Source organism: Cyprinodon tularosa, unplaced genomic scaffold (genome assembly GCF_016077235.1).
Source record: "Cyprinodon tularosa strain WSP-4 unplaced genomic scaffold, ASM1607723v1 ctg337, whole genome shotgun sequence".
Classification (NCBI taxonomy): Eukaryota; Metazoa; Chordata; class Actinopteri; order Cyprinodontiformes; family Cyprinodontidae; genus Cyprinodon; species Cyprinodon tularosa.
The window spans coordinates 261,278-286,897 of NW_024039049.1; the positions used below are offsets into that span (position 1 = coordinate 261,278).

General features: G+C 39.0%; 1 protein-coding gene across 2 annotated transcripts in view; it reads left to right on the plus strand.

Moving 5' to 3' along the window:
* Positions 1–24,695, plus strand: part of LOC119789370 (chloride anion exchanger-like) — a 38,224-nt gene extending 13,529 nt beyond the window's left edge. The window contains exons 11-21 of one of the 2 annotated variants that reach the window (XM_038294232.1): positions 178–255; positions 570–665; positions 757–863; positions 2,211–2,280; positions 5,457–5,549; positions 5,624–5,719; positions 8,350–8,583; positions 8,664–8,718; positions 11,975–12,120; positions 20,434–20,493; positions 24,378–24,695. In XM_038294232.1, coding sequence (XP_038150160.1) covers positions 178–255; positions 570–665; positions 757–863; positions 2,211–2,280; positions 5,457–5,549; positions 5,624–5,719; positions 8,350–8,583; positions 8,664–8,718; positions 11,975–12,120; positions 20,434–20,493; positions 24,378–24,410 — 1,068 coding nt within the window. In that variant the 3' untranslated portion in view covers positions 24,411–24,695. The remainder of the gene's footprint in view (positions 1–177; positions 256–569; positions 666–756; positions 864–2,210; positions 2,281–5,456; positions 5,550–5,623; positions 5,720–8,349; positions 8,584–8,663; positions 8,719–11,974; positions 12,121–20,433; positions 20,494–24,377) is intronic. The other variant, XM_038294234.1, reaches the window with a different exon arrangement.
* Positions 24,696–25,620: the final 925 nt, after the last annotated feature.

Sequence of the window (25,620 nt, forward strand, 5' to 3'; positions counted from 1 at the left end):
GTAATTATGTTAGTCTATTCATTTAAACAGTGTTTTTAATACAAAATACCTTCTTTTTCACCAAAGTTTCACTCTGTTGGGAATGTTTATTTGAAATTCTGCTCAGCCTAGTCTACTAACTATAGCACGGATGGTGTTGGTAGTATCTAGGTTTTGATGTTTTCTCTGTTTTTTCAGGTTGCTGGTTTACTTTCAGCTATTATAGTGATGATTGTCACTCTGGCTGTCGGATTTCTTCTGGAGCCTTTACCAAAGGTGAGTGAACTGCCGTCCTACCTGTTAAAGGAAAGCTCTGTGTTTACACCTTGAAGCTCTATCTCTCCGGTTTGTTTGCCTGAAAAGAGAGGCACAGATGAACCGTGCCGAGCCCTACTAGTGAACATAGTACTAGATGTAGCGCAGTTTGGTTGTGTCTGGCATGGTGCAGTCCAGTTGCGTTCCATTTACACTCAACAGTTGCCTCGGTTATTGCGCTCGGGCCGTTCTCTGCACGCTTTCAGAAGGCTAGTGTAAATGTTGCATTAGGCTGTGATGGTAACCCAGTGACTCTAAACTCTGTATTTTGACAGTCTGTGTTGGCTGCCGTGGTCATCATCAACCTAAAGGGCATGCTGATGCAGTTCGGGGAGATTCCATACCTGTGGAGGAGAGACAAACCCGATTGTGTAAGACAACAACCAACATACCAACTAAGTTAAAAACGTCAGTAAATGTCTCCCATTTATTAAGGAAACATCTTTCTTCTGCTGTTTGCAGGTGGTGTGGGTGGTCACCTGTATTGCAGCCATCTTGCTGGGGTTGGACCTTGGTCTGGGTGTTGGTCTTGGTGTGGAGCTGATCTCCGTCGTCCTCAGGGTCCAGTTGTCAGTATCTGGCCAGGCTCCTTTTTCTAATGCAATACTTAATGTTTAGTTTTTGTCTCCTAGCTTAGAATTAACTAAAAAAATAAATAAATAATTACAGCCAGAAACAAATGCTACAGGGTTTATAATATGATGGAGAAATATCTTCCTATTCAGAGATGTCAAAAGTATTAATGTTTATTACTCCAGTATAAATCTTACAGTTTAAAAAGACTTTTTGTAGAAGTTAAGAGGATCAACTTAAGTTTTTTACTCAAGCAAAAGAGTAAAAGTACCATTTTTAAAACTACTAAAAGCAGTGTTTCCTATCCGGGGATACACACGCCCCTAGTGGTACGCGAGTGCATTGCAAGGGGTACATGAAAATATTTTATTTTTCTTGGGTAGTTCTGCTTTGTGAGGACTCAGTTGAAAAATTAAACGCAATTTTATCAACAATAAAGTAAGTTTTCCTTATATATCTGAGTTCACCTTTAGCTTTAACAGACATCCAAACCAAGCAGAGGAACAGCTAAGATGTAGAGAACAGCCTGGGATCAGCTGTTTCCACTCTGAGCTACTGGAGCTCATCAAAGCAGTTCAGGTGTCTGGATGAAAATAAAATAAAACTAAGTCCGTCTGATTATAATTTCTGTTCCCAATTCATCAAGTTTAAACGTTATTTTAAGGGAGTTACTCAAAGAAGCTCCAATTTTATAAATACAGTTATATATTAGGATTTTATTTTATTTTGTATTTAGTTATGTAACATATTTATGTGGGTTTTTTAACATAAAACTATAAAAATTTAATTCTCAAAATAAAAGATTAAGTAAAATAGTTAGACTTCCTTTCCTTTGTTTTATAACTAATGGTAAGAGTGTAACATTTTACTTTGCATCATCTTGAAAAACTATTTATTTTGGTTTGTGGTGAGCAACAAGTTGGGGCAGCACCGAGTCCAACCACAAAGAAATTAATTGTCTGGATGAAACTAATTTTGTTGGTTTTTGTTTGGTTTTAAATACCAACAGGCCGTGATGAAAATGAGCTTAAATGAAACAAAACTAACGAGTCTATTTTTAAAATGTAAGGAAGAGAAGTAAATGGTGGCCTAGAAAATAATTACTCCAGTAAAGTATAGATAAACAACATTTCTACTGTAAAATAATAAAGTACTTTGTTACTTCACTCCTTTATTTCTAGTAGATACTTCACTATCTATCTATCTATCCTCTAGGCACTTAATTTAGCATTAATAATGTGATAAATGACAATCTATGTTTGTAATATCAATAACCAGATGCTAAATAGAAGATTAGATAATTATTAATGTTAGATTTTGTTGTTTTTCTCTGTTGTTCACAGCCCACGCTGCAGTTTGCTGGCTAACATCAGGGGGACGGATATTTACAAAGACAGGAAGGACTATACCAGTGTAAGTCGAAGCTCACTTTATTATATTATCTGTTACAAACCTCCCAGCTCCTCACAGAGCAGCTGATTTAGTACTGAGATAAAGGCTGAATACGTCATTATCTCCGTAAAGTGAATAGATAGAAATAAATATAGAAATAAACTGAAGTAAATTGAATTGAATATTTACATCCTGCTTTTGAGTTCCATAAAGATCGTTTTAGAATCATGTTCCACAGTAGTAGCCATGGAAAATTTCCCCACTTTCCTTGGTTGGTCCTTGGATGAACCTTGATTGGTCCTTGATTGGCCCTTTGCTGGTCCTTGGTTGGTCCTTGGTTGGTCCTTGGCTGGCCCTTGGCTGGTCCTTGATTGGTCCTTGATTGGCCCTTTGCTGGTCCTTGGTTGGTCCTTGGTTGGTCCTTGGCTGGCCCTTGGCTGGTCCTTGATTGGTCCTTGATTGGCCCTTTGCTGGTCCTTGGCTGGTCCTTGATTGGCCCTTTGCTGGTCCTTGGTTGGTCCTTGGCTGGCCCTTGGCTGGTCCTTGATTGGCCCTTTGCTGGTCCTTGGTTGTTCCTTGGCTGGCCCTTGGATGGACCTTGGTTGGTCCTTGGCTGTTCCTTGGCTGTTCTTTGACTGGCCCTTGGATGGACCTTGGTTGGTGCTTGGCTGTTCCTTGGCTGGCCCTTGGATGGACCTTGGTTGGTCTTTGGTTGGTCCTTGGCTGTTCTTGGCTGTTCCTTGGCTGGCCCTTGGATGGACCTTGGTTGGTCCTTGGCTGTTCTTGGCTGTTCCTTGGCTGGCCCTTGGTTGGTCCTTGGCTGTTCTTGGTTGGTCCTTGGCTGTTCTTGGTTGGTCCTTGGCTGGCCCTTGGCTGGTCCTTGGATGGACCTTGGTGGCCCTTGGCTGTTCTTGTCTGTTCCTTGGCTGGCCCTTGGTTGGTCCTTGGCTGTTCTTGGTTGGTCCTTGGCTGTTCTTGGTTGGTCCTTGGCTGGCCCTTGGCTGGTCCTTGGATGGACCTTGGTGGTCCTTGGCTGTTCTTGGCTGTTCCTTGGCTGGCCCTTGGTTGGTCCTTGGCTGTTCTTGGTTGGTCCTTGGCTGTTCTTGGTTGGTCCTTGGCTGGCCCTTGGCTGGTCCTTGGATGGACCTTGGTGGTCCTTGGCTGTTCTTGGCTGTTCCTTGGCTGGCCCTTGGTTGGTCCTTGGCTGTTCTTGGTTGGTCCTTGGCTGTTCTTGGTTGGTCCTTGGCTGGCCCTTGGCTGGTCCTTGGATGGACCTTGGTGGTCCTTGGCTGTTCCTTGGCTGGCCCTTGGTTGGTCCTTGGCTGGCCCTTGGTTGGTCCTTGGCTGTTCTTGGTTGGTCCTTGGCTGTTCTTGGTTGGTCCTTGGCTGGCCCTTGGCTGGTCCTTGGATGGACCTTGGTGGTCCTTGGCTGTTCTTGGCTGTTCCTTGGCTGGCCCTTGGTTGGTCCTTGGCTGTTCTTGGTTGGTCCTTGGCTGTTCTTGGTTGGTCCTTGGCTGGCCCTTGGCTGGTCCTTGGATGGACCTTGGTGGTCCTTGGCTGTTCTTGGCTGTTCCTTGGCTGGCCCTTGGTTGGTCCTTGGCTGTTCTTGGTTGGTCCTTGGCTGTTCTTGGTTGGTCCTTGGCTGGCCCTTGGCTGGTCCTTGGATGGACCTTGGTGGTCCTTGGCTGTTCTTGGCTGTTCCTTGGCTGGCCCTTTGTTGGTCCTTGGCTGGCCCTTGGATGGACCTTGGTTGGTCCTTGGCTGTTCCTTGGCTGTTCTTTGACTGGCCCTTGGATGGACCTTGGTTGGTGCTTGGCTGTTCCTTGGCTGGCCCTTGGATGGACCTTGGTTGGTCTTTGGTTGGTCCTTGGCTGTTCTTGGCTGGTCCTTGGCTGGTCCTTGGTTGGTCTTGGCTGTTCCTTGGCTGGCCCTTGGTTGGTCCTTGGCTGTTCTTGGTTGGTCTTGGCTGTTCCTTGGCTGGCCCTTGGTTGGTCCTTGGCTGTTCTTGGTTGGTCTTGGCTGTTCTTGGTTGGTCCTTGGCTGGCCCTTGGCTGGTCCTTGGATGGACCTTGGTGGTCCTTGGTTGGTCCTTGGCTGTTCTTGGTTGGTCCTTCGCTGGCCCTTGGCTGGTCCTTGGCTGTTCTTGGTTGGTCCTTGGCTGTTCTTGGTTGGTCCTTGGCTGGCCCTTGGCTGGTCCTTGGCTGTTCTTGGTTGGTCTTGGCTGTTCCTTGGCTGGCCCTTGGTGGTCCTTGGCTGTTCTTGGCTGTTCCTTGGCTGGCCCTTGGTTGGTCCTTGGCTGTTCTTGGTTGGTCCTTGGTTGGTCCTTGGCTGTTCTTGGCTGGTCCTTGGATGGACCTTGGTGGTCCTTGGCTGTTCTTGGTTGGTCCTTGGCTGGCCCTTGGCTGGTCCTTGGATGGACCTTGGTGGTTCTTGGCTGTTCCTTGGCTGTTCCTTGGCTGTTCCTTGGCTGGCCCTTGGTTGGTCCTTGGCTGGCCCTTGGATGGACCTTGGTTGGTCTTTGGTTAGTCCTTGATTGGCCCTTGGCTGGTTAAATTAATATATTTTTATAATTAAGGCCTTAATTGGCATAAAAATTCATCCAACGTGAGATTGAGGGATTTAAAATGCTTTTTATAAAAGAAAAAAAAAACTATTATAAAAAACAATTTCTTCAGGAATATTATTCTGCGATATATTAGCGTGGAACTGCTTCCGGTTGATCGTAAAGCCGTATGTTGGGAAAAGAAACTTGAGGGGAGAAAAAGCTAGAGAATGGGAAAATGCAAATTTCATCAAAGGTGGCGGGAAAACGAGGGACTCTGGACATGGCTGCAACCTGTCGACGGTGAAGATGGTGAAGGATTTTACCGTGTTTGAGATTCGTGGGTACTTGTTGATGGCATTAAAATTATTTCTAAGAGAATTTTAAAAAAGCATTAAATTAGATTTATTCATTCCTGAATAAACCCTGCTGGGGCTGGAAGTTGGCTGCCATTCTGCTGGTTTTTCACTGGAAAGGGTGATTTTTAATGGCTGCTACTGTACTTTATGCTTCTCATATAAAACAGAAATAAACTTGATTGCTTTGTGGTTTTTAAAGTGACTAAATGCTCTTAAGAATAAAAACTTTATACCTCTTTAGGTTTTGCATTTATTCTTTAGACCTTTTATAGTAACACAATCCGGACTTTCTGCAGATTTATGAACCAGAAGGCGTGAAGATCTTGAGAATGCCATCCCCCATCTTTTTCGCCAACATGGACTTCTTCAGGAACAAACTAGTGGAAGCTGTAAGTTATTTTTTTATTTTTATTTTTTAAAGGCTTTTGCTTTTATCTTGTAAACAAGATCTTTGTTTTTGCAGCTTGGCTTCAATCCTCTGAGAGTGCTGAAAAAGAGGAACAAAGCCCTGAATAGGATCAAAAAACTGCTGAAGAAGGGTGACCTGCAGTGGACAGCAGTGAGTACTATTAGTCGGGGGCGGATTTAGGAAATTTGGGGCCCTAGGCCAAAACAGGCAGGGGGCCCTTTGAAATGAGAAGACATTACATAAAACAGACTCATTATACAGATAAAGAATTTTTTTTTTTTCTGAAAATGTTACTTTATTTAACATTTATATTTTTGGATAGCCGTTCCCGGTTCAGTCCACAGACTGAGTTTGGTCACATCCGTGTTTTAGCTGCTTTATTGGACCTGTTATACACAGAGCATTAATTCCGTTATCAGAAGGGAAGTGTTAGATAATAAAAGCCTCATTAGAGATAATAAAGCTGTTGTTTGTGCAAACTCATTTCCGAAACCCTCTGGTGTAGAGGCGGGCGGATTGATCCTAGGATCTTATCAATACTAACTTTGGTATTGATATCAAACAATATCTGTTAAACTAGATCTATACTTTTTCTTCTGTCTTGCATGCACCAACTGCAGCAGATTGACCAGTCTGCCCGTCTGTGTTACATCGCTTCGCTGCTCCCCCCTCCCCTCCCGTCACCGGCTCAGCATGGCCCCGCCCACTCGGCTCTCTCTCACCGTAGCACATACAATTGTCTGCTGCTCCACAGCGGAGCAGAAAAACATGACACTTTGACTATATTTCAATAATTTAAATGAAACATTAGCAAGTTGTATGGTTTGTGAAAAGCTGATTAAATGCAGTGGAAACACAACAGGATTATATAAACACATGAAAAACCAAGACGAGCAAGAAAACGTTGAGCTACAGAAACAGAGAGGAGATGAAACTTCGCTCGTTTTCACAATAAATACATAAAGCTTAAATATTAATGAAAAATATTGGTATCGTATCAATATCGGCGATACTGACCCTGTGTTTACTTGGTATCATATCGATTTAAAATTAACGGTATCTCCCACCTCTACTCTGGTGCTGCATTAATTTGGTTCTGATGCCTAATTTTCTCTTTTCAAAGAGCTTCTGCTCTAAAATAGTATATACAGGGGCGGATTTAGCCAATGTGGGGCCCTAGGCAAAGACAGGCAGGGGGGCCTCTGAATGGAGAAGACAACACATAAAACAGCCCCATTCTCCAGATAGAGAAATGTTAATAGAATAGACATCCACTATCTGTTCTTGGTTGTGTCCCTCTCTTCTTGTCCCTTTTCTTCTTGTTTTCCTCTCTATGTTTTGTACTCAGCTGACTTTTCATGCTGTCTCTAAAGGAATGAAAGATTTTTTCCAAGCACTAAGCTCACTTAGCTGATTGCTCCTTCCTGTGTTTCCAAAAAGGCCAAAGTAAATAACCCAGTCCTTCTTTTCACTGTAGACAAGCCATGATCTGCTTATCTGTTCTCCATTTTTCATTTGGATGAAATAATAGCTGCATGAATCATGACAGCAGACAAGATAGAGGAGAGCAGGAGGCGGGGTTACCAATCTACTTGCTCTGGAGAGCAGAGTTCGCTGCTTTTAGATGTTGTCTCCAAAGTCTCCAGTAGCAGAAAAAAGTCTCTAGATTTGGCGCTAGGAGCTTTTTAGAAATCAAAGTGCTAGAGGGGTCTGAAAAGTGGCTAAATATACCGACTAAAGCGCTAAGTTGGCAACGCTGCTCTTTGCATGGTTTGTTTTCAAATGGTTTGCTGCTGTCTGTTTGGACCTTTCTGAACATGTGCAGCAAATGGACTGATTCAATATGGTGGACACTGAAGGGGGGGGGTGAGACACACTTAATATTATCAGCGTTCTGATGGCATTTTAGCAAAAAACATAATGAATGTGCACAAATAAGGAATAGTTGTATTAACCATACATGGAAACAGAGTTTTATGGGCCCCCAGGAACTTGGGGCCCCCAGGAAGCTGCCTAGTATTGCCTGATGGTAAACCCCCCCCCCGCTATTAGTCAGGAGACAACAACAGACTGTCACGCACTGGGCAATAAAAGGTTGAGCAACTCTTCTTCTTGCAACGACTGTCACAAACTTCTTCAATGCAACTCAATGGAGATTTAAAAACAAAAAAATTATGCTATATTAAATGAAACAAAACAATTTTCATTACAAGAGAAACAAACTGGGTGCAGACTCTTGCTTCAGTAAAAGGTACCATCATTTATCTCCTGCTATCTGGGTGAGATGGTACGAATGGGACGAGAGGAAACCTGTAATCTTGACACGTGTGCTTTTCAAATTGATAAAGATTTATTAGGGGCCAAATGTTGCTGCGTCTCCCTCTGCTGTATGCCAAAACTGTGCCTGTAACCCATAGCAGCAGAGTTTTAAAATGATGAGCATTGATCTATCTTAGATCAGGAGATACTTTACCTCTATAGCAGGTTGATTGTTTGCCAATTGACGCATCAAAACTCATCCTATCTCTAAGCTTAATCACATCTCTAAGGCTGAATATAATAATAATAAAAAAGAGAGGGCCAAACAACATTTAGGGATTATCGATAAGAGTTATGAAAGCATTATTATCAAGGATCACAGGACAGCGCACACGTCTCCATATCGAACATATCATCAGATGTTGCCACAGCTTTGTTTTCTAAATTCTGCTGTCTTTTTCTCATATTTCAAAATGTCTATTTTGAGTATCTCTGATTAAAAATGTCCTAAAATGTTGCTGTCACAGACGGGTTTCCTGAACACAACCAATGGATACGTAAAGGAACCTGAAGACGACAGCGGCACGGAGGAGCTGGAACAGCCGGTGGACTACAGGGAGCTCCCCGCCCGCATTGACTGGAACGCCAGGCTTCCTGCCAACATCGTTGTTCCTCCTGTGGACGTCCACAGCCTGGTTTTGGATTTTGCAGCCGTCTCATTTCTGGATATAACGGCTCTGAAGGGGCTCAAAACTGTGAGCAAATTTACATCAAACGATGAAGCCTCTTCTTCTACTGCAGCCCTTTTATATTAACCTTCCCTGTTTCCCCGCAGCTGCTGAAAGAGCTGATCCGTGTGGAAGTTGAGGTCTACATTGTGGCCTGTGATCGTAAGTAGAAAAAGATTGCAATTCTGCTTCACTTTCCTGCTCGATTTTAGTCATTTTAACCTCTTAAAACCCACCTTTTGTATGTATGAAATCATCCGCGCGCCGGCGACCGTTCATTCATCCTGTCCGTTGAACTGCTGCTAGTTTTCCTCACATGCCTGGAAGATGTCTAGTGCTGTTACCACAGATGATCTTCGCTCTCCAAATGGAATTAAACGATTCAGATTAGCTAGAATGAATAGAAGGGGTAGAGCGTAGCCAGCTGTACCCCGGGCTGCCTGTCACTACTCCAGTCCTCTGCGCAGATGACGTCATAGACGCGCCGCTTTGTTTCTAAAACATATAAATAAATAAAAAATAACCACGGTTGTCTGGGGGACAGTGATTGGCCTCAATGTTCTGAATGCTGGCGTACCATAAAGAAGACGTTACTTGGATATAACCTAACGGAATATCTTCAGAACGGCTCCAAATGACACTAAACTCATATGGGAGAGTAGAACATGATGGAATAATGTAAAATCAAGGGCCCAATGTAAAAAAAAAAAAAAACTACGTTCCCCTTTAACTGGGGCAATAATTCAGAATGCATAAAATTCCACCATTAAAATTTCTACCAGCAGGTGGAGCCATTGTGCGCCGCTCCAAGCTGACACCAAAAGCTCAAAGCCCCACAGCTCTGGAACTGTTATACCTAGAGGTCTGAAATTTCCTGAATTTGTGCTCGACATGATGTAGAACAAATATATTACAATAAAACCTGCTTTTTCTCAATAATTAGGGATGCATGATATTGGGATTTTGGCCGATATCCGATATGCCGATATTTTAAAACTCATGTAGCCGATAACCGATATCGATACCGATGTTAAAGCTGGACAAAAATAAGTAGTCATTGAAAATAGCCGTTTTGTTATCCATTTCTGACACTTTGAAAAATAATATACTCAAATATATTTTCATATGCTGATATCAAATAGGTTTTTAAAAACCCGGTGTCGATCTATTTTACTTTCAGAATCTGGTGAAATTTCATCGTTCTGTTACAAACTCGTGATATTTTGCAAATTCTTGTGAGATTTTGTTAGTAAAATAGATCGATACCGCGTCAATATATCAACATATAAAAATATGGCAACATTTGGTGAATTTTCGGGGGATTTCGTAGCATAACGATGACATATAGCAATATTTCATTAGTAAAAGAGATTGATATGGTGTTTTTAAATGGCAATATATCAGCATATGAAGATATTGGGATATTTTAATGGATCAATATTTTTTCCCTCGGCTTTAGAAGTTTTTAAGTCTGTAAAAAGACGTTTTTGAGGAAGAAGAAGAAGTAGTAGTATTTTTTTTTAGACTTTAGAAACTCAGAAGCTGATCAAATATCGGGTTAAATATCGGTGGGGTGGCCGATGTCCGATATTCAGTTTTAAGGCTGATACCGATAGGGGGCCGATTATATCGTGCTTCCCTATCAATAATGTCTTTATTACTTCTGTTCAGAAAAGACCAATCATTTCTGACAATAAAAAAACAACAACTTTGAGTCATGTTTGAACTGATGCAGGTTGGTCTGTGTTCTACTCACCAAATAAATTTGGTTAGTTTATTATATTAGGAAACTAGAGGGTGTTAGCTAGCAAATAGTGTATTGCACATGTAATTTGGGTTTACAGTTCCTAAGTTATTTGCTTTTCCATTTGTGCAAAATAGGCGAGGATTTCCCAAAATGAGGTGGATGTTAAGAGGTTAAACAAAAAAAAAAAAACAAGCATAAAATCTGTACTACTTCAATGTTTAACTGTGATCGACTAACACAATAAAAAGCAATGAATGGTTAAATCTGGGCTTTATACAAGAGGCTATCTGGCTGTGAGGAAGCCTAATTCATAAACAACCTGAGATTTAGTCCGAAGACAAAGAAAAACTGGTAGAAGAAGGTTCTCTGGTGTTGGAATCTCCATGCAAAGTGGAATGGCTAATACTGTCCAGAACATGCTAGGCTAAAACATGGCGCTGGTGGCTATGATCCTGAAGAATAAGCTGTAATCCTCAGGGGGGGAGGCAGACTCAGATTTAAGCAGCGATTGAGTTGATTTCTTCCCACTATCAATGCAGCCCCAACCCCTTTACAGGAGAACAGAACAGCTCGCCAATTTAGCCAGGCCAACAATTCCCTCTAACGACCCCCCTTTCAGAGACATAGACAGGTATGGGGCATTGCAGGCTAACAAAGAAGCCAAACGACCCCCATTCCAAAGGGGTGGACCCGTTCATCCGTTTCTATTTACATGTTTTCTAAACTAAAACTAGGCTTTGTTGGTCTGCTGGATAAAACCTGGAACTTAACGCTATTTCTGACATTTGAAAAAGCTTCCTGGATGGAAGAGAAACGTCTTCAAACTTGGAAACAAAGTCCGGTTTTAACTTTTTTGGAATGACTGACCTGGATGACTGAGAATCTTCATCATCTTTATTTTCTGATGTTAAATTATGATTTTTTTCTCCTTGTCGGTATTTCATTGTTTTGCATATTAATGTTTTATTTCCTATTGATTTTAATGGGTTTCATATTCCTGCTCAAGCTTTGAAAGAAATGACCAATATGCCACTTTTTTGGAATGATCCTGAAGAAGGAGCCAGATTATGGAGTCAGATTACTGTGCAAAGTCAACATGGGGTCTTGCTTTGGTGGCGCAGTGGTTAGCGTACATGACCCATGTATGGAGGCCTAAACGCGGCTGATAAAACAGGTTGGATCCCGGGTTGGAATCCAACCTGTGGTCCTTTGCCACATGTCTCTCCCCTTCTTTCATACCCTCTTTCCTGTCAGCCTACTGTCCAAAAAGATGAGCCACTAATGCTGTAAAAAAACAAGTCCACATCCGTATACATTTGCATACATACATTTTTAATCAAAGTACATGCACATACACTTCTGTCCATGCACATTTTGATCCTGCAGATCCAGTACAAAGAAAGTTTGAAGATGTTTTGCTTCCCATCCAGGAAACGTTGAGTTCCAGGCTTTATAGAGTGGAGCAACAAAGCCTTGTTTTGTATCGAATTCAGGACCACAGAGCCCAGAGGCCTGGGTCGCATTGAAAAAAAAAGTCAAAAAGACAAACTTTAAACTCTCAGATCACCAGAAATCATCAGCTAGACGACAATTAAGCTGTTAGCTTGAGCTGTTTGAGTCTTTGCTCTCAATCTGAGTTCCTCAACTCCTCTAATCTCTTTTGAACCACAGAGTACATCTTGGAGAAACTCCACAGTTGTTGCTTCTTTGATGATGAAGTTCAGCCCTCCATGTTCTTCCTCACTCTGCACGATGCCATGCTGCACATTCTGGAGAAACACCCAGAAGCAACAGGAAAGAGATCAGCCGATGATAAGGTAAAAGACAACATTATATAGAGTAAAAGCTGCATTGCATGGTTGTCAAATTTACACTTAAAGGAATAGTACACCCAAAACATGATTAGCCTTCATTTTCTACTCACCCCCATGCTGAACAACACTCTGGAGTACTTTTTTGATATCTCAAATGCATCTGGAGATCTGGGAGGCTTCTTGCTGTCTGCTGACATTCAAATAATGGAGGTCTATTGTGCCCGAGACGAAAAGGTCCATAAAAGTCCACAAAAACGTGTCAATATTCCTCCATACTGCTCGTCCAATGTATTCCAAGTGTCCTGAGTGGGTAGCATCCAGAATTTACTCGAAACGAAGTCATTTAGAATGTTTTTAGAGCATAAACAGTAGTGTATAGGATTTCCTGAAAGCGCGCACATGCGTGCTCACGACGCTACGGAAGCCGGCACACCAAACCAGATGAAAGTGCGCATTCAGCGTCTGCTCTGCCAATAATGCAAGCGTAGAAGAAGAAATGTGCTGTTTACCTGTGCAAAGAAAGAAACAACGAAAGAAAAATGTCTGAGGACTTCAGTGTTGAGGAAGAGCATGAGTTCTTTGCCGAGCTGAATGCGCTGGTTTGGTGTGCCGGCTTCTGTAGCGTCGTGAACGCCCATGTGCGCGCTTTTAGGAAATCCTATACACTACTGTTTATGCTCTAAAACATTCTAAATGACTTCGTTTCGAGTAAATTATGGACGCTACCCACTCAGGACACTTGGAATACATTGGACGAGCAGTATGGAGGAATATTGACACGTTTTTTGTGGACTTTTATGGACCTTTCTCCCTCTGGCGCCATAGACCTCCATTATTTGAATGTCAGCAGACAGCAAGAAGCCTCCCAGATCTCCAGATGCATTTGAGAAATCAAAAAAGTACTCCAGAGTGTTGATCAGCATGGGGGTGAGTAGAAAATGAAGGCTAATCATGTTTTGGGTGTACTATTCCTTTAATATTAACTCCGACACTAGTGAAGACAAGACTCAGTATAGATTTAAATACACTGTTTAGAGTTTTCTGTGTCCGCTGTCAAAACGGAAGTTTATTCACGTCATGATTTTCTTAAGAGATCTGACCCACATGCAGTAAACCACTCAGAGAACCAGGGTAAACGTTTGAACAGGTTTATTGATGAAACCAGCAGGGTTGGATTCAGGAAACACAGTGAACTGGTGAACCGGAACTGGAGAGGGAAGGGAAGTATCAGTGGTTAGTTTAGGATCCGTGGGAACTTTGATCGATGACTTGGAGAGACAGAGAAAACGGGACTCACGTTAGTGGAGAAAACTTTCCTCCCAGAATCCAGTCGGTGTGGGTTTTTCCAGAGTTTGAGATTCGTTGGAGGGCAGACAGGTATAGACTTGGTGGATACAGAGGAGCTATTGAGCGGACTGTCACTTGGGAATCCAGAAGGACTTGAACGGAACTTGTGGAGGTTAATCCCCTGCTCAGTGTGAGACTCAAACAATCCTTCCAGGGGGAGAAGGCCAAACATCCAGCTTGCAGGAAAGCTTCCTGCCGAAAAGGCAAAGACAAAAACACAAGGTTAGGCTCAGCGAAAAACAACGACTAAGTTAGACTCAGCAAAACTCAGCCTGGCTAGAGTACCCAAAACTGGCGAACACTCTTGCGCTGAGGTTGTGACAGTCCACCGCTCAAATAATCCTCAGTGATGAGTCAACCAAATATTAAAATTACAGAATTAACACAGGTCTTTTATAAAGACGGCTCTAATGTTATTTTGAATAAATATGATATATTCTTTATTGGTTTAGTATTGTTTGTGCTGTTGGACCACATGGATTATCCAATGGAGGCTGTGATTTCAGATTAACTAAACTTTGTAGTTCCTCATTGGATTACCGAATACCTACATTTATGACCAAAACACAATAACTGTTTTTTATTTTTCTCACAACACCTGAGAAAAATATGTCTTCTCCTTCTATTAAAATTGGGCACATAAGTGCAATCATCTTAAGGGTCCAGGGCTGGACTGAGAGATTTTTCAGGGCAGGTGTCAGTCATGTAACTCGGCCACCCTGGTCACATGACTGATTTCTGAGGTAGTAAAATGAAATAGTGCTGGGATCTGTTTTGCTGAAAAATTAAACCAGCTTTTATCAACCAAAAAGTAAGTTTTTCTTATATATTTGGGTTCACCTTCAGCTGTGACACTCATGCAAACCAAGCAGAGGAACAGCCCGGATGCAGAGAACAGCCCCATTAATACAAATACAGGTTTTTAATATGATTTTATTTTGTATCTATTTCGATTCCTTAATAACCTCCACGCTACATATTTACGTTGTTTTTTTATTTGAGAAAGAAAGCATACATTTATAAAAAATTAATTATCAAATTAAAAGATTTCAGTTATTGTAGGTTCCTCTTTTGGACAATGATCAATACTTTTGACTAAGAGGGGACGAAAAATTGTCCAAAGGGGAACACGAGTTGGTTGGGAAACACTGATCTAGAATGACCTACTGTAATGTCTAAGGTTTGAATATACAGTAACTTTACAGCTGTAATTGCGATAGTACTAAGATAATTAAAATTTTCCATAATAAGTAGTGCCAAGGTTACTGCTATACATAGTTATATAATGTCATATAATCCCGCTATTATTATAATATTTTGTTTATAACTTTTACTTTTTTTTTTTATGGCACCATGGGTAGGGGTGGGGGGTGGGGTGAATATATCTGTTACTGACCTGCATTTGGCCGCCGCCTCCTCCTTTGTTTTTTTGTCTCTCTCCCTCTCTGCGCCTCCTTTACTCTCTCACGAATTTGCTTGCATAATATAACACAATACGCGATGGGCACAGATACGGAAATGGAGGTGAGAAAGGGATAAGGGATAACAACTAAGAGAAAGGGAGAAGAAAAAATAAAATACAGAACAGTTCCTAGAAGTTTACTTACACACCTGTAAGAAACGAGGCAATAAAAAAACACACAGCACACCGACCACTAAAAGGAGCGTCCCATGGTGACGCAGTAAAAGCGAAACCTATGAAGATTACATAATTATGCACAGCTATATATAGTTGAAGCTACAGCTTAGTACCTAGGATAACTGTGTGTCCGTCAACACTAGCAGAAAGAAATGCTCAATAGCAGGTGTGGGGGGGCCCAGACCAGCCCCTTACAGCCCAAGACTAACACCAGGGCCCCATCTAAAGACCCCATGTCCCTGAAACTTAAGATCCTTGATTTCATTTAAAACTTTATTCTGTTTTTTTATGCTGCTTTTGGGGAGAATGGCTTCTTCTTTTCTGAGCGGGCCGTTCAGCCTGTTTTTCTCCACAGCTCTGCATCTGCTGTGGATATATACATTTTCACAGCAAATAAAAACACTGAATTATGCGCAACAGGACATAAATGCAGTCCAAAAATTAGACTTTCATAAATGATTTAATCACATAGTAAGATTAGAGTAACCTTTCTATTACAGATATTCCCTGGTAAAAAAAAAAAAAGTGCTTTATTGTATTTCAAGTATATTCATATTTCCTATAGTTTACTGAAAATGTACTTAGACAAATTGTACTTTTTGTAAATATATAAAAAGTATACTAACATTACGCTTTCATGCTAATACTTTTAACACACTTTAACAAAATTACACTATGTTACACTTTATAGAAATATATTATTAAAGTATACTTTAAGTGAAAGTTATGTGTAATTTCTAAAGTGTACTTATTTTAAATTTGTTTTTACATATATTTTTGCTATATTTTAAATTGTACCCTAACCGATGTCGAGCGATTGAACAGCGAGCACTGCGTTAATTTGTTTCCCCATGTTTTTCACATCAGCTGTGAGATGGGCACGCATGGAGTTACATATTAACAGCGATGGTGATGAGTGGAAAAAAACACCTGGTCTCCTTACATTCAGCCACTCTTTCATCATCTCCTCAATGAGGTGGTCTCAAAAGTCGCAGTTACAACACACATAGGGCGCACCGCACCAAAGGGCGCACGCACATTTTGAGGGGAAAAAAAGACGTTTAAGTGCGCCTTATAGTCGTGAAAATACGGTAATAGGAAACCTGAACACAGTAAGAGCTTTATCCACTAGCTAGCACTAGTGTTTATGTATGATTACCCTTGATGACTTACAGTGGACTTGGGCAAACATTTCAGAATGAAGATATAATACTGGAAGCAATACTGTCTTTTAGAAAACCATCAGATAGGTTTATCTTATAGGCTGGGATATTATAATATACCTACCAACCTATTTTTCCTGCAGATGTCATAGTAAAAGTCAGAAGCTATAACACATATATGTTTTAAAGTCTTTAATGAATGTGTAACCCATGGTTATTAAGCTGTCTGTAATTTTTTCTTATTTCCAAGTCTTATAAAAAAAAAAAAAAAGTCTTTTTGGTTCATTTCTGAAAATTCCCATAGACTTTGAATGCACCACACCTGCACAGCAGTTAGTCACCGCTCCTCCCTGCTCAGAGCCAGCGTGCTTTTCTTTTAAGGCCTCGGTCTGCATGGAGAGAGGTAACTTTCAAAACATTCCCATTTGGTTTTGAATTCTTAAGATATCTGTATAAAACGCGATTTTGATTATTATATTTGTATTGTAGAAACAGGAGATGTAATCGGTTGAGCAGGAAGATTTGCTGTGAAGAATATCCTGGTGAGTTCACATGAACCTGTGAATGAAATATATATATTTTTTGAGATGTTAAACCAGTCAGGATGTAATGTTTTGTAAGATATGTAATTTTACTAGCTGTTTTGATTTATTGAATGCATTAGCACAGTGAGAAGGAGGCTAACACCCCCCCCCCCCCCCAAGTGCTCTTCTAAAAAAAAAAAATGCACTTGCAAGCTAGCTACATCGTGTTGCTGTAAAACCCCCACAAGGGGTTAACGTAAAATTAACCCTTCATAGGTGTCCTGGATTGTTTTTTCCAGATACAAGTATTGACTACTGACCATAATGATTTCTTAGACAGTGAACCACATGTAAATTGATAATTTTACTTTATGTATACATTTTTGTCTGTATAAATGTGGTAAAATCAATTTATATTATGGTGATTACATGATTTATTATAATTGCTCTGCACATTTGTGTGCAGGCTGTTTTCCCTGGAGGGTGGTAGGAAAAACAAGGAAACTTAAGGATTTTTCTTCCCTTTCTTTCTGCGGATTCATAATTTTTTTCTTTTCTGAGATCTCGGACATTTTTTGTTGTTACTTTGTTTAATTTTTTTGATCAGATCTGATAAAACCACTTGATGCATCAGATTAGGGCTGCAACTAACGATTATTTTAAAAATCGATGAATCGGACGATTATTTTTTCGATTAATCGATGAATCGGACAAAAAATATTTTTTATATTAACCTCTTTATTCCAAAATAAACATTTTAAACAGAACAAACAAGCACACAAGTACAGGTTGCTCATTAACTGTACTGGTGCAATATGAAAAATAAATGTTTGTGTTAAAACTACGCAAACTTACATGAGAAATGTAGCTGTACATCCACAAAATATAGGCTACTTTGTTTCATAAAGCGCAAAAAAAGACATTTTTGTTCTTAAAGCCCCTAAGGGGTTCAAACAATAGGCCCCCCCATTTGAACAAATTAGTTTTTTTAGACTAGAAGAGTTCTGCCTTTTAAGACAGGAAAGTATAGCAGTTAAAGTTGCTACTTGAGAAAATACTGAACCATAGAGATAAAAATAGCCCTGTGGTTCAAATTATAAATTGTATTTGGAATAAAAATGAGAGAACTAGGGGTGCTAAAAAACACATCCTCCAAAGACAGATATTTACATGGGAATGTGGCAGATAATTAATTGACATATTACTGATCTTGCTGGATTTTATTCTGCTTTACTTCCATAAATTGCAGGATCTTCTTTACTTTATCTTTGCCAGAAGATTTCAACTTTAAAAGTCTTGCCCTCATAATTTGCAAGTTAATTTATTTATAAAGTAAATGTAAACGCTGCTTAAGCTAATTCAAATGAAATAAAAAGTAAAATAAGTAGCCAACCTTATCACTGTCTGTAACCTACTAACACGGTAAGGAAAGCATCAGATGAGCTACCTGAGAAACTAACGTTACGTTTCCCCACTTTAAAACCAAACAAACATGGTGGTTCCGTGCCATGTTCATTTGTTTTTACAAAAGTTGCATGTTATCACTTTTTTCGCTTTACAAAGCGCAGGCTATTTTAATTATTGTGATCAATTTGCGCCGTCAATCCCGGTGCATGCGCGCTTCATTTGCAGTCTGGACACTGAGGCTTTGACTGCAGCGCTGAGAGGGACTCCTGCGGGAAAACGCGGTTGGGGTGGGGGAGGCGCCCCACGGCAGAGTAGGAACGACACATGCTTTCACGTAAGAGTCTCCAAAAGCCGCCAGTGACACCGAAAAAATTCGCCAGATTTGTCGCTAGTCGCTTTTTTGAAAAATAGTCGCTGGAGGGGTCTGAAAAGTCACTGAGTTGGCAACACTGCTCCTGTGGCGCTGACTCGCTCTGCCATATTTTTTTTTCTTCCTCTTTCAGTCAAGAGGCAGTGATGACGGCGCGGCGGATGACGCAATAATCGCGCGACACAACTAATCGATGATGAAATTCGTTGCCAACGCTTTTAAAAGTCGATTTTTATCGATTTTATCGATTCGTTGTTGCAGCCCTACATCAGATTTATTTAAATTCAACTGAAATGGACAATTTCTTTTTCTGGTGCACTTATGGACCCTGGTATATCATACTGATACAATTTGTCAGACTTTTCTGATGTACTGTTCAAAAATACTATGAATATGCTGCGTGACTTACAGTATCTCTCTGTTTGGTTAACAGACGCTGTTCTTCTGGAGTTGGCGCACGGCCATCAGACGAAAATGTAACAAAGAGCAGTTCAGCCAAAAAAAGGAAAATAATGTGTGGTGGGCGTGTTTTTGTATGGTGCGAGGTTTAGGGGTGCAATAATAAGGAATGTTGTTTTTCATTGTTCAGTATTCCTCTGTGTTCTTTAAAGTTTATTTGTAATGTTTAGGTCTGCTGCCTGACATTGACATATTTCTACAAAGTGTACTAAAGTACCAATATTTGAAAATGTGTTGTAAGTTTTATAATGAAAATGGTTAAAGTCGATATGTAAATGTTTATACATTCTGAGATAGTACAAGTTGTTATATTATTTGTAATGTACTATAATTTGGACATGTTTCAAATACATTAAAGTATATTTTTTCATCTGCACGGAAGTATATCCACAAGTCTTTCAGCATTTAGTATACTGTTAATACATTTGCAAGAATGTGCAAGGTAGAAAGTAGTATAGCAATGTAATGATAAAGTATATTTACTATTAACTGCAAAGTATGCTTTTTTAGTAATTGGAATAAGCCAACAGTATAATTAAGCATATTATTACCACAGTAAGAGTATATTAAAAGTATAAAGCTTATCTATTTTTAAGACACTAACAAATCATTTTTAATGTAGTTATAATACAACCATAGTGCACTTTAATTTGACTAATTAAGCATATTAGTACATATAAACTCATATACTTAAAGTATACAAAATATACTTTAAGTTGTTCCACTTTAGCACATCAAAGTACACTAAATACACTTCAAGTTGAGCTTGTCCACAATTTAATTACAATTTAAATATATTTAGTACAAAATTAGTTGTTCCAAAATAGCATCCTTCAAGTTATCTAATCATAAACACACTTAAAGTATAGTAATGATTAGTGTGCCTTCAAGTACACAAAAGTATGCTAGATTTTAGTACACTTAGCACATTTATTTTTCAGCAGGGTTCTTTTTTTTAGATTTTAACTGTTAAAAAATAAACTGTAAAATGTACATATTGTTTTGGAAAAAAACAAAATTTGAGGAAAAAATTTTAAAGAAAAATTAAAATGAAAGTTACCTTTTTTTTTCTGGATTGCATTTTTTTCAATTTTCCATTTACAAAATGTTTTTGTTGCTTGCAACAATATTGGAGCAAAATTCCCTCCATAGAGAAATTTCAGGCACTCAATGCTGAACCAAACTATTTTCAAAATCTTAGCTGAGCGTTTTTTTTCAATTTTCATACCATTGATTTTGATCTCCTGAAGCTTTAATATAGGAAAATAGAGACAAGTTCTGTCATTTTAAATAAGCCAAAACAGGAAACGTTTGGTTTGCTTTAAATCAGAGAATAGGAAAAATAGTGACAAACTTTAGTTTGATGCCAGATTTAAAAGTTCTGATCATGAATCTGTTTCTTTCCAGATACTGACAACAGTGACGGTTCACAATCCCAGCAGCAGTTTGAGAATCAAAGATAAAAATGTAAGATTTCTTTTTTTAAGATTCTTCCTGTTGTAATCATTCTGTACAGTTAGATCATTCCTTACTTAACAGACTCAGGTTTGAGTTTTGGAAATATTTAACTTATTCATCTTCCTCCTGGAGTTCAAGGACAAAACACCTCTGCCATTCCAAAGACATAAAACACACTGATTTTATGACCTTTTCTCACCAGCAGCTATATGACTGGCCACAGTCTGTAAATAGATCATAAACTCACTTTGAATTAACACATCATTTTGAAGTAGAAATAAAAAATATTCCTCTTTTCTTCCCACAAAAAAAAAAAGCATTTTGTGAGTTAATAGATTTCTACGGAAGAGGATTAGGTCCAGTGAAAAAAAAAAAAAAAAGTTTACTGATTTAAATAATTTTTTTTTTTTTTTAGTATTGGAAAAAAGTCAGAATTCTGACTTTAATCTCAGAATTCTGACTTTAATCTCAGAATTCTGACTTTTTTTCTCAGAATTCTGCCAGCTAACAAACATGTTAGCATCAAGCCATAGCCACGTCTGTTTTAGAGACTAGCTCTCTTGTTTTAATGACCTTCTAATCCTCCATTAATGAGGGGACCCCTCGGGCAACTAAAAAGTTGCCTAATTCCCTCATTTTCCACCAATGTGTCACTGGTCACCTCAAATAACTCACATCTATGTCAGTGAAGCTAAGTGCTCTACATCTCTGCCTTCATGGTGCCCATCTACATTAAAATCCAAAATCCTGAGATTAAAGTCAGAATTCCAGTACTAAATTGAGATAAAATTTTAAAATTAGTAAACTTTTTTTTTTTTTTTTTCAGTGGCCCTAATCCTCTTCCGTAGTTTCTGTGCACCCATCTGCAGACCTAATAAACCGGGTTGACTGCTAAACTCTGAGATTCAAAGCTCAGGTGGAGGGATTCTAATGGCAGAGCAAATTCAGCAAATCTCAATCAAAATCAAATCTGCTGTTATGATGGTGTAGCAGCCATAAAAGTCCTGTTTCTGTTTGCAAACAAGTTTTGAGAGCAAAATATGTAACAAGCTGCTCTGGAAATTTAGACCAAAAAGTAGCTTTATAACCAACATGCAGGATGATTCCTACAGTAAAACCTCAGTAAGAAAATCCATTTAGGGTGAAAAACACATGAGACTGAGGTATGGGACTCTAAAAGTGTAAAAAGAAAAAAATGATTTCACTTTCCTTCCATTTTTTGTAAATTGTTGTGCTGGTATATCTCAGCAGTTCCCATAGTGGGATTTTATTCAAAATGCAAAATAATTCACATTGTATGTATAAATTAATATGGAGTGAATATTTCTATGAATTTTAATTCGTTCTGAAATGTTTGAAAACCTCTCCTCTATCTAATAAAATCCCATAAAGTCCAAAAATCCATAAAATCCATAAATAGGACTTTGTAACACTTTCTGATCAAAAGGTTATGAGAGTAACTTTGCTTTTTTCTCAGATTTTATTTTTCATATTTGATGTATTACAGTTTTTTCTGATTGCTTAAGCACATTTTTGGTAACTATTGGCTATTTTTGCAAAACTCTACACACAAATAAGAAAACCTTTCACCCAATTATCAAAACATTGCAGTTCTCTTGCAAAAGCGAACACAGCTATATTAACTCTTCACACCTTTGTAAAAATTGTGTTTTCGTATCAGACAGTAAACACAAGCCATCATCTACTAAGCACACAATGTGCCAACTACACACTGATGGTATGAATACAAAACACATCTGGCTTTCTCTTTCTCTGTGTACAGATGTCAATTTGAGGTCATAGTTTTGTCATAGTGTCATGTAAACATACAAGGATCCAAATTTCAAGTATTGCTGTTTATTCATACTCATCAAAACCAACACAAAGTCAGAACACAAAATAGTAATTTCACAAAAAACAAAAAAACAATCAGCCTACATCATGTCGTCTTTCTGGGTCCGGCCACAAAATTTCGTCCACATCGCATGCGACATCCTCCAGTCCAAGGCACCGGGGAAAATATCTCCTTGAATGCCGTATGCAGGCCTGACATGATGCCTGGTCAATATCTCCACATGCCTCCTCCATTGCCTGTAAAAGGGCTACCTGTTGATGAGGATGACGGTCGTACACTTTCCAGCGCCAGGCAGAGAAGAACTCCTCAATGGGATTTAAGAATGGAGAGTATGGAGGCAGGTTGAGTGCCATGAAGCAACATATTCTCATTATCGGTGCGTATGAAATCGTACCAAAAGTTATGCACACTATTTTGTACGTTTTGGACGTTTATCCTCAAAAAACCACATCAGTGCGCATGCGCTGGCAGACAGAAAAAAAGCAGATCCGCGGACGGACGGAAAACTGGGAAAAACAGTGCAATCAGCACTTATTCATGTCTCTAACTACATTGCTTGCTGTTTTATATCTTAGGGTTAGGGTCAGGGTTAGGGCTAATTGTAATTTATATTCTATATTTGTGAATGGTGCGTCAGATGCGCATGTGACAAAAAAAAACGTCCAAAACGTACGAAATTACGGTGCATAACTTTTCGTACGATTTCATACGCACTCATAATGAGAATAGGTTGCATGAAGAATGGGTGGTCTGTAAACCAGTTGCGGACCAAAGCAGCCCTATGGAAATTAACATTGTCCCATATGAGGACATATCGGGTATGCTCTGGTCTCTGAACAGTGAGCATGTCATGTAAGGTGTCCAGGAATGCAATAATGTGTGCAGAGCTGTATAGGCCTATGGTTGCATGATGGTGAACAACACCATTTTGGCTTATAGCTGCACACATGGTTATGTTATGTATTGGTTATGTCCAATAATGTTCCTGTCACGTCTCCTGGTTTTACTGAGGTTAAAACCCGCTTCATCTACAAAAAGTAGCTCATGTCCCATTGCATCTGCTTCTAGTTCCATCACTCTCTGGACAAGACAAAACAAATGCATCACATCAGGCCCATGCACAGCACTACAGTATGCACTTCCAAATTCAGAACCATTGACACTATAGCTTACCTGCACATAGTCATATCACAGTTGCTTTACCTGTTCTGTGTTTCTCTCGAAAGGAACTCTGTAAATTTGTTTCATTCTTATTCTGTGGCGTGCAAGTACACGACTTCATGAAGAAATGCGTATTGCCTATTTTGAAAGATGGTGTCATTATCAATTATTATTATTTATAGTGCTTAGGCTGATTGCAAAGTGAACTAATGATCTAAAACAGTTTTCACATGTGAAAGTGTGCCAGATAGTTGGCAAAATAGTGTTAATGATAGCCATACATGTGTGTAATTTTACTAGGAGTGTGTTGGAAATTTGGTAATAAAGTGTTGTGCAGTGAATTGTGCCTACAGTTTTGCAAAATATGTATTGCAAAATTGCAAACTGAGTGCAATGCAGTGTTTGTGCTTTTAGTTTTGCAAACTCAGTGAGTGGTTTTGCTATACGTATTAATAGTTTTAGAAATTGTGCTACAAGAATCACGATTAGCGCTTAAGCATTCAGAAAAAAACTGTAATATAGACTGAGATTTACAAATGTTATTCTTTCCAGATTACATTCTTTGTATTTCATTTATTGGTTAAGAGGGAATGTTCGGATGGGCTTGAAGGGACAAGAATGTGATCTGTCAACAAAATAAAAATATAAAAAGATTTTTTCACATCACATTTTTCACATAAAAAGTGAAAAAAAAAAAAAAAAACTTCACAAAATCCAGAAATGAAATGTTTTTAACCTCACATATGTTAATTGATTATATATGTGTGTGAGTTTATGAAAAATTATTTTTAAAAAACACTTTATTTGCCATGGAAACGCCTTTATATCCATTAAGTTTGAAATATGACAGGATTGTAAACTCTGTTTTCTTTTGCAGGGCCCGGGGCCGGCTGCGGAGACCAAGTTTTAACCCCCGCAGAGGAACAAAAACATGGAAGGAGCCGCAAATAATAAATGTATTTTAGAAGTTGTGTTATTTGGATATTTTAGAGATACGATTTTATAGATTATAAAATTATTGCAAAGAGTTAAATACATTTTAGGAAATAAAGACACATTTTTTTCCAAATTAATGGTATATGATATATATTCACTGAGAACAAAGTCCAAATGAGGAAAGACTGAGTCCCCCTGATTACGCAGGAGGCGGGGTTACCACTCTACTCGCTCTGGAGAGCAGAGTTCGCTGATTTTAGATGATTTTAGAAGATTTGGCACTAGGAGCTTTTTAGAAATCAAAGTGCTAGAGGGGTCTGAAAAGTGGCTAAATATAGCGACTAAAGCGCTAAGTTGCTAAATAAGCTTATATTTACATTTTGAAATTTTATTTTTTTTATAGAGAAAAATATGTTTTATGTGTGTCATAAACCAAGATGAGCTTTAGAATTTGCAAATGTAAATATATTAATTCCCTTGAATTTAAGAGCTTGTTTTTACTTTTATATATATGTATGTATATCTGTACGAAGCAAAACGTTGCTATATGTTTCAATCAGAATGAATGTTTTATTAGAAAACCTGTATGCTGTTGTTTTTATACCACAAACATTTAATATGTAGACAATTATTGTTGCAAATAATCAGTCTAGATGTTTTGTTACAGCACATTTCTGTTTTTAGAATTAAAAACCAACTTTATTTAAAGAATTTTCATTTGTCTTTATTGTGGTCATGATTATTTCAACGTATATTGTGCAATTATGATCTGTGAACAAACAGTGAATTAATCAAACCGAAAACTCTTCCAAATATGGAATGCAAAAGAAGTCAAAACACATTTCAGTTAAAAACTCTTTACTATTGTAATCAAACTCAGATCAGCTAAGCTACACAAAAAGGAAGCAAAAAATAGATTAGAAGCACAATCAATCAAATAAAATTGCAATGGGTTCAAACCAATTTAAAATACGAATAATAATTAAGAGGTGAATAAAATATTTGGTTAAAAAAAATGTTTCATGAAATTTTTTGCTTCGTCAGAAACCAAAAACCTTTAGTTAATTGATTCCTATAGTCTTATTGAATTTGCAGCTAGGATACATGAGGGGACTCATCTTAAAGGATTCTTCAGTCATATTTAGGTAATTAAAATTTTATGAACATATGATAAAATCACAAAC